We start from the raw sequence: 12,971 nt of genomic DNA, 5'->3' as shown, positions 1-12,971 counted from the left end.
ATTGTTTGGTTATTTTGTTGTGGATTTGTTTGTCAAAATGTCAAAATATACAAACTATTGTTTATCTTTGTTGTTTATTTATATCAAAAAAGTTCATGATACTTTTACATAACATTCATTAAAACAATTCTTTTTCTATTGTACAAAAAAAGCAATCAATTTTTCGTTAAATTAAGTAAAGTTCTTTTGAATTTTGTTGAGCATTTAGCACATGCTTAAAAATCTATTATTTAAAGATTAACGGGAAAGGTTGAATAACTATATGAAGAAAGTATGAATTCATATGTTGGTGATACTTCGATTTTGTTCTGACTAGTATTATTTTTTTAATACCGAATCCTCATTAACATTTTGAAAATGTCTTTATACAAAAAAAATGTGTCTGTTTCATTCCAAGCAATTATTAAACAAAACACTGGAGGGGTCATAGCTAAACAATTAAAATAAAAAATTTGGATTGACTGTGTGAGTTCTTATTTACATATCTGGTTTAGGGAATAAATTACATTTGATTAACGAATGTTCCTATAGAAACAAAATCAAAATTGAAAACAAAATAAACATGCACAACTTAAGAACAACAATGGGCTAATTGTTAATATTTTTGTTATGCATTACTTGATCTGCGTCATGTATGGATATTTCATATCATTTGTGTGTTTTTGTTGTTTTTTTTTCATCAACGTTAAAGATGTTCTATGAATTGCATTAACCGAAATAACGACTTTTGTGTTGTTTCCTTGAAAGCACCCCTATAAAGGGATTTTATGAGTATGTGGCGCATGCTTTTAAACATCAGTTTTAGAATTTTCAATTTTTCGGTAAGTATGAGAACACAATGTGTAAAAAATGTGGTATGATATATCTTCAAAGGTACTAAATGTGTATAAAATTCGTCTGTACGATTAATGATAACCTGACACCAATCTGTTTCCAAATTCTTTCTATTAGAGAACTTTGGTGTTTTTGACGCACATAGTACGTAACATACCTTAATATTTCAAAAAATGTTTATTGTATCTCCCGTTGACCATTTAATTTGTAAATTAAACAAAAATCATATATTTTGACGTACGTAATACATCTTAACTTGGTCGTTGTAAAGTTGTGTTTGTTTTCCTTTTTCCATTTAGTTTAAATCTATTTAAAAAGCGTACTCTACGACCGAACATTTACACTAGTATTATATCTGAACGTAAGAAAATGCAAACTTTGTTCGCAGGGGACACAGGTATATTTTGAATGATATGCAGTTATTAACAATGTTTCCTATTTTCGAGTTTCTTTTCAACTAATTTGTGAATATGACGTGCCGCTTTCAGAGAGTATACGGGTAAAATTAGTTTTGAACATATTTTTTCTAAAAAGGATAAAGTTGAACAAAGATGAAGGACATTGTACAAGTTCATTAATTTAGTTATATATATATATACATGTAGGTTGTAGTGTTTTTTTTTCTATTATTTAGACATATCAAAATACCCGGATTATTTTATCATCAGATCGTAAGGGCTTTTGTTAACATTTGTAAGAATACCAAACACTTTTTTTTTTGTCTTATTGATAACTCAGATTTTATCTTGTTTTTCAATGAATGATCTGTGTCGTATGTGCCACAATCTATCAAGAAAATTTTTACTTGGAAAATTTATTATGGCAAGTGCAAAAAAGCATATAGCGGTGTGATAAATTTGCCATGTTTAGAATCCCTTGAAGGATGCAGATTCGAGAGTGGCAACAGTTTTGTTATGAACGAACGGACCTACGAACCGACAGCTCGATTGAAGGTAGCATGTGTTACTATTACTCTTCGAAGCATCCCTGGTGATAGGTAATTACTCTAGAAAAAAAACTGTCACGGGAATAGAAAATGTAGGCGTTTCGACAAAGAAAATCCAAAGGCGAGATACGGTATCAAATGGTGAAGAATGGGTTATAATATCTCAACCATGTATGTCATCGAAGCGTGACTTGATGCTAAGATTATCGGACCTGTTTACGACAATCAGCGTATAAACTTAAGAAATAACTGTGTCACAGGCATTACATTACATTACCATAATAGGTGAACCGTGCCTAGTAGGGTTTTCGGAAATACTAATCTTTATATGTTTTTCCTATTGCATTGCCTTAAATATTGGAACCCAATTATAGGCATAAGCGACGACCAAAGCTGAATTCGTTTAAAATTTCTGTCATTTCAATTTGGATAGCTATCAGACCATATCTGCTTAATGATTGAAGAAGGACGATAGTTATCAAAAGTACAAGTATTATAATTTAGTACGCCAGACGCGCGTTTCGTCTACATAAGACTCATCAGTGACGCTCAAATCGAAATATTTATAAAGCCAAACAAGTACAAAGTTGAAGAGCATTGAGGACCCAAAAATCCAAAAAGTTGTGCCAAATACGGCTAAGGTAATCTATGCCTGGAATAAGAAAATCCTTAGTTTTTCGAAAAATTCTATGTTTTGTAAACAGGAAATTTATAAAAATGACCACATGATTGATATTCATGTCAACACCGAAATATTGACTACTGGGCTGGTGATACCTCGGGGACGAAACATCCACCAGCAGTGGCATCGACCCAGTGGTTTAAATAGTTATCAAAAGTACCAGGATTATAATTTAGTACGCCAGACGCGCGTTTCGTCTACATAAGACTCATCAGTGACGCTTAAATCGAAATATTTATAAAGCCAAACAAGTACAAAGTTGAAGAGCATTGAGGACCCAAAAATCCAAAAAGTTTTGCCAAAAACGGCTAAGGTAAGCTATGCCTGGAATAAGAAAATCCTTAGTTTTTCGAAAAATTCTATGTTTTGTTAACAGGAAATTTATAAAAATGACCACATGATTGATATTCATGTCAACACCGAAATGTTGACTACTGGGCTGGTGATACCCTCGGGGACGAAACGTCCACTAACAGTGGCATCGACCCAGTGGTTTAAATAGTTATCAAAAGTACCAGGATTATAACTTAGTACGCCAGACGCACAAGATACCAGAAGGACATTCAACCTCATAGATTGAAAATAAACTGACAACGCCATAGCTTAAAACAAACAGACAAAAAGACAAATAATAGTACAGAAGACTTTACATTGAAAACTAAAGACTAAGCAACACAGTATTACAAATCCGGTAAATAGTTTTATTCGGCAGTTCACATTCGTGAAAAGGGACGGGTATTGTAGATAATTCATACTACAACAAATTTAGATATATCGCAAAACCGTTGTTCTAAAGTTGTAGATAAAGTAACAGGGGCGGATCCAGACATTTCAAAAAGAAGGGTTCCAGAATAAAAGAAAAAAAACAATGTTGTCTACCTTACCGTAATATTCACATATTTTTTTCTAATTATCGAAAAAAAAGTAGGATCCAATCAAAGACCCCACGCCCCTTTGGTACAGCCACTCAGTAAATTATTTGTAACTTTTTATCTGTTGTACATGTGAGCAGCTGAAATTGATGCGTAGAATTCAATGATTGATGACCCTGACCTCTGCCTTTTTTAGTTGGTTTTTAGGTTGTTTTTCTTTTCGGAGTCATAATCTAATTTTTTTTTATTAATGATATAATGATAAAACTTGCCACAATACCAATTATAGATACGGCCGAATCGAACTGAAAAGTCTTAAGCATGTTAACGTTAAATGACTGAGAAACAAAAAAAAGTTCAGATTTTTCAGTTTTTAGTCCAATTGTCAGATGTAATGTATATCAGTTGAGTCTGTTTAAATCTCACTCACCTACACGAGTTGGTATGAAAAAAGGAAGGAAGACGGATAAAAAGGAATGGAAAGTCTTGACACTCAAATACCAAAAACGTTTGTGGCAAATTATTTTTCTGTCAATGTGTTATTTTCTATTTTTTGTACACCTTTTACTTTCGTCCATTGTTTTTGATGAGGATGCAACCCATTTATTTTTAGTGGAGGGGTGCATGGATAAACTTTTTAGGCGAAATTTTAATTGAGCCTATTTTGTCCAACCTTGCCAACATATGATTTTTTCTATATTCCAATCTAGTTTTGCGGCCATTGTTTTATTCTGCCTTTCGATTTTGTAAATACATGTACTCTTCAAAACTTGGTTTCATCATAAATTCGAGGGTCATGACTTTTTCTTTAAAATTTGATCTAGCCCCTCTCAGATGATAAGATTGTATAAAAAAGAACCTTATGTTTCAAGCATCAAAATAGAATAACCATACATTGTCTCGAAATATCAATAATTAGAAACAGCCTCACTTTCTACCTGTTTCTAAGCCTTATGCAAATAACATTGATATTACGAGACAATTTACGATTATTCTGTATTTGATTTGTAATTAATTCATCGATCATTTCGATTTTTGTTTTTTGGGGGAGGGGAGTCTCTGTCTGACGATGAAATGTTGTTTTGAAAATTATCTAATGGGCAGAAATATCTTCATTTTAAATTCGCAGCAACCCCCAGCCCCTCCCCTACCCCCACCCCAAAAAAATCGAATTGTCCGTGCCTGTTACATGAATGTTATTTTAGTATTAAAACAATATTATACCTATCTATATAATCCGACTGAAATCTGAAATACCGAACCGGCGAAGGGAGACAACCACAATTTATATTATGTCTTATAAGTCTGTATAATTGTTAACCTAAGTTTCTTGCGTTACCGTACGTAAGTTTCGTTTGAAACGTAAAATTCTCTATTTAGAGAAAACCAACTACAAAACTCAAGGGTACCAAGCTGACAATCATGTAACATGTATACGACTGGCGTGTCATACGTCCACAAAAGATGCATATGTGCTCCTCGAGTTAAAAACGTAAATGCCAAAAAAGCACTATCTTGAAATTCGTACATATATTTATACGATGATTTAACATGCATTCTCTTTAGACTAGTTTGTTATGTCATTAGCCGTTGTGAGAAAACGCTCATATATGTACTTCAATTTAGTCGAAGTCCCATAAAGTTCCTGTTTATTGCTCGTAAATCAAAACGTAATTGGGATAAGTTATCTGTGACTTAAACCTGAACTTTGTGGTATCAGTTCCCAAAGTTTCCAGTATAAGATTATTTTTTTTAATTATTTACAATAACACTTTTACACGACGGCTTTATTTCATCGTAGTTACATGTCTGCACACCCCCTAGTGTAAAGTGAAGGGTTAGAAAATGATATAAAACGTAAATAGAAAAGGAAAAATCGTGAAACTTGTCAGAATCATCAAAACTCTACGGCTAATTCGGCGATTTAAAAAAAAAATACTTCTTCATTAAACATCGTATTATATATAGCAAAATATACTTTGATTTCATTATTCAACTTTTTACTTAGTTGGTAATGAAACCGCCAACAACTGAAGTTTGGCGAATCACGTGAATAACATGATAGTATTGCGGTATTTTTCAAATAGAACACCACTTTGATAGATTTATACCAAATATCGAAATATTGAAATACATTATAAATTTGCATCGTTAAAATAATAATTAATGCAACCACAAATTAAACGCGAAATACATGCATCGGAAATTTTAAAAACACCGATTTCTTGTGGTTTCCGTGCAGATTAATACATGTAGTTAATAATTAGTTTTCTCTTAATGACTTGCAATATGATTGCTTGATTTTAGTCTGGATGTGAACATTTGCCTTTTAATACAAATTCTTATTGCTAACATCTGAATATCGTATTTCCCTTTTTTTATTGATAAACTTGTTATTATGATGTCACAGACATAGAAATATCAAACGGGGATAGCATTGACAATTTATAAATAATCGAATTACAAAGAAAAGAATTAAAAGGATACAGTTGATGAATGAATAATTAAATAAAGTTTAAGCAAAACCAAATTGTGACGGAAAAAATATCCCCAAACATCATCAACTTTTATATCCCTCAAACAAGAATTAAACAGTTACTCTTATGAGATTACCGATGAATTCGGGAGAAAAAATCCGTTTGTTGGCTGCTTAGGTTGCTGTATTTCTGCCTTATTGAGATAATTCAAAACTATTCTTTTTATTCATTCTTGAAGTACAGGTATTATGTATAATAAGACATTAACACTAAAGTATTTATTACAAAAACTACAAACTCTGCTACATTGTAACTGTATCGAAGATAAACTCAGATGTTTTAATTTGGTCTATAGAATCATAATGATCACTTGTCGAAATTGACTTAATTTACCTCAAATGATCAAATGTATTTTTTTTTGTCAATATTATTTTTACGAAACAAGCTCACTCTATATGACCTTTTCCATACATTACTTTTTGAAAGATTAATATGCAAATGATATGTGATATACATTATGTTAATACTGTATATACATGTATATGTGTAAAACAAATGAAAAGTAAGGAATCTTTGACAGTTTTTGTGCTTTTTGTAGATTTTCTATAGAATATAAAGGAATAGATTAAGTATATTATATGATACATGTATATCAAGAATTCATTTGCTGCATTATAATTGGATTAAGCAGTTTTAAAAACAAGTGCTTTCAAGCAAGAATTTTGTATAACTGAAAGGATCACATGAATGATATTACAACTATCAAGTATAATGTCTGTTATGTTAGCATTTACCAAAGGTAAATAAGACATATGTGCACTGTATTCAATTATCAGATAAAAAATGATAACGTTATTAATAAAATCAAAGTAAAAAATATGTTCATCTCGTAGATATTGATGTATTTTACTTAAACAGATGATTAAAATTTGTCAGCAGAGTTATTAGTAAATAGTTATCAAAGGTACCAGGATTATTATTTAGTCCGCCAGACGCGCGTTTCGTCTACACAAGACTCACCAGTGACGCTCTTATCAAAATATTTATAAAGCCAAACAAGTACAAAGTTGAAGAGCAATGGGGGATCCAAAATTCCAAAAAGTTGTGCCAAATACGGCTAAGGTAATCTATGCCTGGGGTAAGAAAATCCTTAATTCTTCGAAAAATTCAAAGTTTTGTAAACGGGAAATTTATAAAAATGATCACATTATTGATATTCATGTCAACACCGAAATGTAAAGCGTGCTAACCTTTTTTGTGAAATTCTCCTCAAATAATCAAAAATGATTATTGTTCCTTTCATAATTAGGTGACAGGGGAGGGGTGTGCTGGTCTGAATTAAAATCTATTGAATGAGTCGATATGATTTGTCGAAATGAAGGTTTTATCATGCTTTTTTCAAAATTATAATTAAACGTATGGGTCACTGGATTTTTTTCATGTTACATGTTGTGCAAAATTGCCAGATTTTTATAAATAATGCATAAAAAATACAATTTTGCGTGATAAAAGTTAACACTACGGAATTTTAAATTAGAAAGTAGGAAGATAGCTCTAATTACATGCTTTCAGATAAGAAAACGAATAAATGGTGTCACCGGACTTGTTTTCTTGCTACGTCTGAAAATAGGTACATATACAACACGTTCAATTACTTTATCTGATGTATTTCCCCTGTTACTTCGGTTATATTCTCTTACTTGGCAAAGTTAAAAACAAATCAAACAAAGTATTGGGCCGGGAGTTTTAGAAAAATTAGCCGTATATATGATAAACTACATATTTTTTATATTAACAGTCTTACACATGAACTACATGCTACTCTCCAAATTTGCAAATTTAATTAAAGACCTAGACTAATTAATATCTGCTGCTTCAACATCCAAGATGGAGGAAAGCACCCGTAACCGACTTGAAACGATATATTGCAGATTAATGAATTTTGAACAGCGGTATACTACTGTTGCCTTTATTTACGAAAACTACTAAAAATATTCCTGAATATTATGTCTGTGTATGTTTGCATCATTTAAAAAAATATATTTCTAGTACAAACAAGTATACAGCCTTACAAATGCATAAGCGAATGTTGTTTCAAATATTTGTATTGAACAAAATATACTAAATAAGGATCTTTTAAATCGTAAATGCACATTTTGCATTTATGACAAATATTGAGTTATAATCTTAATCACTATAAAACGAACACATATTTCATAAAATAAAAACAATCACATAGAGAAAAAGCACATATTTATAAAAAAAAATATTGACAGAAATAAACAATAGTGCAACAGCATAATTATGAGTCACGCCTCAGGATTACCAAATATTGTAGTTAATACTAATTTTAAGGCTAAACAGCTACTGCTACACAGGTGGGGGAAATTGACAATTTCAAAATTAAAACCGTCTCGGTTGCCATATATTCTTTATCTGGTACTAATATAAAGCTCATGTTAAACTGATTTTCTAATGAATTCAATTTCAAATTTATACAAAATAGGTGATTGGGTGTAATAAGTATTAAAGTATCCAAAGAATTCAGAAAAACAGCCTACTAAATTTATTTGAATGTGTACACAGTACATGCGCATCGTTGATGAGATACATATTTTAGATGAAAGATAACATTGTTTAGCAATTCTGAGTTATATAATTTATTCTACTACAAATATATATTATATTAGAATATATTTGTATTTTGCTCTATTTTTTTGTCACGTACATTCACCAAAAACTGGTTGCCTACCTTTTTCCGGTTGCTGTTTCTTGCTGTCTCTCTTCGTATGTTCATTTCGTTCCCTGGCAGTGTACTGCCCCATATTCGACATGTAATGCGAACATACGAAAAAGTAATTACACTCAATGGAACCAGATATTGGAGTAAAATCAAATATGAACAGTAGAATGTACGGATATTTTCCGATGGCCATTTTACTACGCATCTTTTTCTCTCCTCTATATCCTTTATTCTAAACATATTTTGAATTGTATAATAAAATGCAACTGGTAAGGCTGATAAAGTACTTATAAGCCATATTACTAATAACACAACCACTGCCACTCTTTTTCGGAAACCGGCATGCAGTGGATGTATAACGGCCATATACCTATCAATGGCAATCAATGTTAGTGTTAGAACACTAACATTCACGGATAATATTTTAACGAATGGTGCCACATTACACATAAAGTCAGAAAACACCCAACGCTGCAAAACTACTGCTTGAAACTGAAATGGTATCACGAATATTCCTAAGGCAACATCTGCAAATGCTAAATTGGCAATGAATATGTTAGTCAAAGTTTGCATATTCTTTTTCTTTAGCACCACTAATATCACTAACCCATTCCCAAACACAGCAACAAGTGAAATAAATCCATACAGAATTGCCAAAAATGTAACAACATCCGAAGAAGATACAGAAAATATATCAATTTTGCTTTTTAATGTTTCAACTATTTTTACAATGTCCTCTTCAGTTAAATTAAAATGTTTAATATAACTGTCAAAGTCGGTGAAATCCATTTTCTGTCTATTTACATTTTGATGCTCACAGAAAATTATGCAATACTACGTTAATACATTATCCAATAGTATTAAAATACTGATATTTAACATCATGTATCTAATACCTGAATGCATCCAATAGAACGTATCGATATAACAAGCTCAATTATGTATTAGCAGTAGTGAGTGTATTATTGTGTCATTAAGTTATCATCGACAAATAATTTTCCAGATCATGCTGTAAATTAACTTGATGTACTGACAATGGTCACCTTTAAAAATATACAAAACTTTATAACTTATTCCAATAATATTAATAAATAGAATGAAAAACTGCTAAGATATATTAGAGTCTTAATGGCTTACTTATGTCAAATAATGTGCTACATATAACTACTGGAATATCTTTGTTACGTGCTTGTTAATTTGATTGGGTTGATAAGTATATATGAATAAATGAATGAATGAAAGAACGAATGAAGGAAGGAAGGAAGGACGGAGTGAAGAAAGAAATGAATTAATAAAGAAAGCAAGGAAAGAAGGTAGGTAGGACGTCAAGGCTATGCAAACTCAACGACAAAAATAACAACCAATTTAATGTGCAAAACAGTAAACGTAACACAAATACAAATGACAAAAATTGATATTTTTCAACGTTCCTTTAAATATTTAACTTTGAATTGTTTATTTTCTAAATTTCTATAATTTAAAACTGAAAATAAAAACTCTGGTTAAAACTATAGCTTAATTTAGGTAGAATGTTCTTTGTATTTAACATGTAAACTTATTTTCTTTAAAATAAAACGATTGAAAATAAACCGTTAACATAGATAGAGCAATATTATCAGATTATTACATGGCATTTTTCATATCGCATGTATTATCAGCCCTAGGTTCAATATCAGCCCAAGAGCCGCATGGCCCGAGGGCTGATAATATATGGGATATGAAAAATGACATGTTATGATCTTTTTATCATATGCTTCAACAATGGAGAAAAATAACAGATTCATATATTGATCCTTTTACGTGGTTCCCAAGTAAAAGTTCACGAACGTCGGACCCCAAATTAAGTACATTCGATATGAAATCTTTCTATCATACGCTCAACAGAGAAGAGAAACATTTTAATATGGACGAATCGACAAAAAAAGATTATCAACAATATACATAATGAACACTGTTTGGAAAGGTCAACTTTTTTAAAAAGTAACTTTCTAAATTATGTTTAAAACTTTAAAAAATGAATTTATTTAATAATTTGTTATTTTTTGTTTTTTGTTTTTTTTTTTTTTATAATTTTACACAATTTGCTTTTCAGTATCCAAATCATTGTTTTGTACACTACTTTGTAATGATTTTCACTGGAAACGAAGCTTTGATGTGTATTTTCCCAAATTTGCCGAGTATCACCGGAATGACATGCGATAACGTTTAATACGGAAAGGCATGTGATAACAATCGAAGCATGTGATAAACTTTTCATATCAGCCCGCTAAGCACCAATTCGAAAATATGGAATTAACGTTAATTTAATGCTATTATCATACAGTAAAAATCATATGTTATTTAGTCTAAGTATATGATAAACAGTTTTATTGTAAACGAATTAATTATCGCATCCTTGGAATATAAGCCAGTTTAAGTCTGTCAATAAACTGTTTTGATTTCTTTTTTTAGATTTGAATAAAACCCATTGTTGTGTAAATTTAAAATATCAATTATTCTCTGTTATATTATTATAGTTCAAATTAAATATAAAAATTATTCAAGTTTGAACCTAATAACTTAATCTAAACATAAACATATAAGTTTTTCTTGAATGAACAGAATGTATTTTTTTCGAGTATAACATTATACAATCAAGAGACGCTGTCAAGAAACACGATCTTACTCCTAATAAAATCGATGCGATTCACTTTGCTGATTGTAGCCTTGAGTTTTCTCTTTAATCCTTTTAATATGATTTACCAATCAGTAAAATACAATTGGATGTATATTGCATATTGAGATTTTTTTTGGAATATTAAATAAAAGAATTTTATGCATGTGTATTCACCTAAAACGAGCTTATAAATGAAACTCACGACAATCAATTTTATATAATTTCATGTAAATCTCGTGTAATACTCACCAGAATCTCATTAGATGATATGAACTGTTTTCACGCAAGTGTCATACTTGAACACCAGATAGTAAACCCTAGTTTGTGGTGGGGTTCGTGTGGCTCACTCGTTAGTTTTGTATGTCGTGTTTTGTATTTATGATGTTTATGTATTTAATGGTTGAGGAATACATCATGTACAATAAAGCTAGTTATTTTTTTTCAATACTTAATACTCCTTTCCTTTTCAAAAATTAATATTTATGTTCATATATAAATGAAATTAACATAATATCATTTACCAATTTGTGTCTGCAAATAAAACTTTTGAAAGGGAAAGGTTAGTGCTAATGACTTTAACGCATCATAAATTAAACAAAATATCGAATTAGACGTTATAGTATGTCAAATGTAATAATTATGTGTTGTGTAGATCCTTTTTAATAATAATGTTAACAGTCTGCAGAACTTTCAACGTCGTGCTTCGTACGAACTTTATTAGGCCTCTTATACTTTTGTATTCGAATTTCACTGATGATTTTCTAACATTCAATCTTTAATCCTTGTATTTATGTTCTTTTTATTATGTACGTTGAGGTTGGTTGATATCATCTAGTATACTAAACCATCATCTCTCTTTTTAAAGGTTAATATTTATATCCATATGCATAAAATTAGCATAATAACACTTTTTATCGGAAATGCGTTATCTATGATGTCCATAAAGTACTAATTTATATTATGCAAAAAAATCTTAATTAGGCATACAAATATACATGTACAAAAAAAAACTAACGACCTTATACATAAATTCTGGCAAATTTGATTATGTCATGCTGTGAAGATAACTTTTGAAATTTATCCTTCGAAACTGTTATGATATTGATTACTGAAATTTTAAAAACGTGCAATTTCGAATAAATTTTGTTTTTATTTCTTGAATATGTTTATAATGCTTAGAGAATCATCACTAATGATTAAAAGTAATTTATTTTTGTATCTGATCAACTAACATTTTTGAATTGTCTGTCTATTGCAGGAAGGGCCAGGAGGGTATAATATCATCCCACAAAAAGGGCAACAACATTTTTTCTTCAGATCATTAATGACTTTAATGTTTTCCTTCACTAATTAGTTGCATTAGGTTCAGTGATATTTAAAAGATAGTAATATAACAATTTAACGTTGTTAAGTGTAAGAAGCGACATATCTTTTTATATGCTAGAGGTTCGAAACATAAATACTAGAACTTCGCGAACACTTAAGATTACAAATGACGATTTATTTTAGTTAAGATATGCGACAGTTTTGTTGAGTGTGATGTCAGACTAATTGTGACCCATAAAATCTACAAGTTAAATAGTAAGATCAATCTTTATAAAAACACCACTCATGCGTTATGCATTTCATTAAAGGTTCTGAACATAACATGCAAAACTGTAAAATATATAGAATTAAAATGTCCTTTCGGTGTCTTTAATCTCTCTTTTAAAATCGAACTCATTCATTTTCCTTAAGGTGGTACCTAACACTACAGGGAGA

The 12,971-nt window shown here is 30.5% G+C and overlaps 1 protein-coding gene across 1 annotated transcript in view; it reads right to left on the bottom strand.

Annotated features, from left to right (window-relative positions):
- The window catches only part of LOC143044345 (substance-P receptor-like), a 34,672-nt gene extending 25,291 nt beyond the window's left edge, over nucleotides 1–9,381 (bottom strand). Inside the window, exon 1 of the mRNA XM_076216291.1 lies at nucleotides 8,564–9,381. Coding sequence (XP_076072406.1) covers nucleotides 8,564–9,343 — 780 coding nt within the window. The 5' untranslated portion in view covers nucleotides 9,344–9,381. The remainder of the gene's footprint in view (nucleotides 1–8,563) is intronic.
- Between the last annotated feature and the right edge of the window lie 3,590 nt (nucleotides 9,382–12,971).

This window comes from Mytilus galloprovincialis, chromosome 9 (assembly GCF_965363235.1).
Source record: "Mytilus galloprovincialis chromosome 9, xbMytGall1.hap1.1, whole genome shotgun sequence".
Classification (NCBI taxonomy): domain Eukaryota; kingdom Metazoa; phylum Mollusca; class Bivalvia; order Mytilida; family Mytilidae; genus Mytilus; species Mytilus galloprovincialis.
Note: the sequence above shows the minus strand (reverse complement) of the source record. Positions and strands in the feature narration are given on the sequence as shown.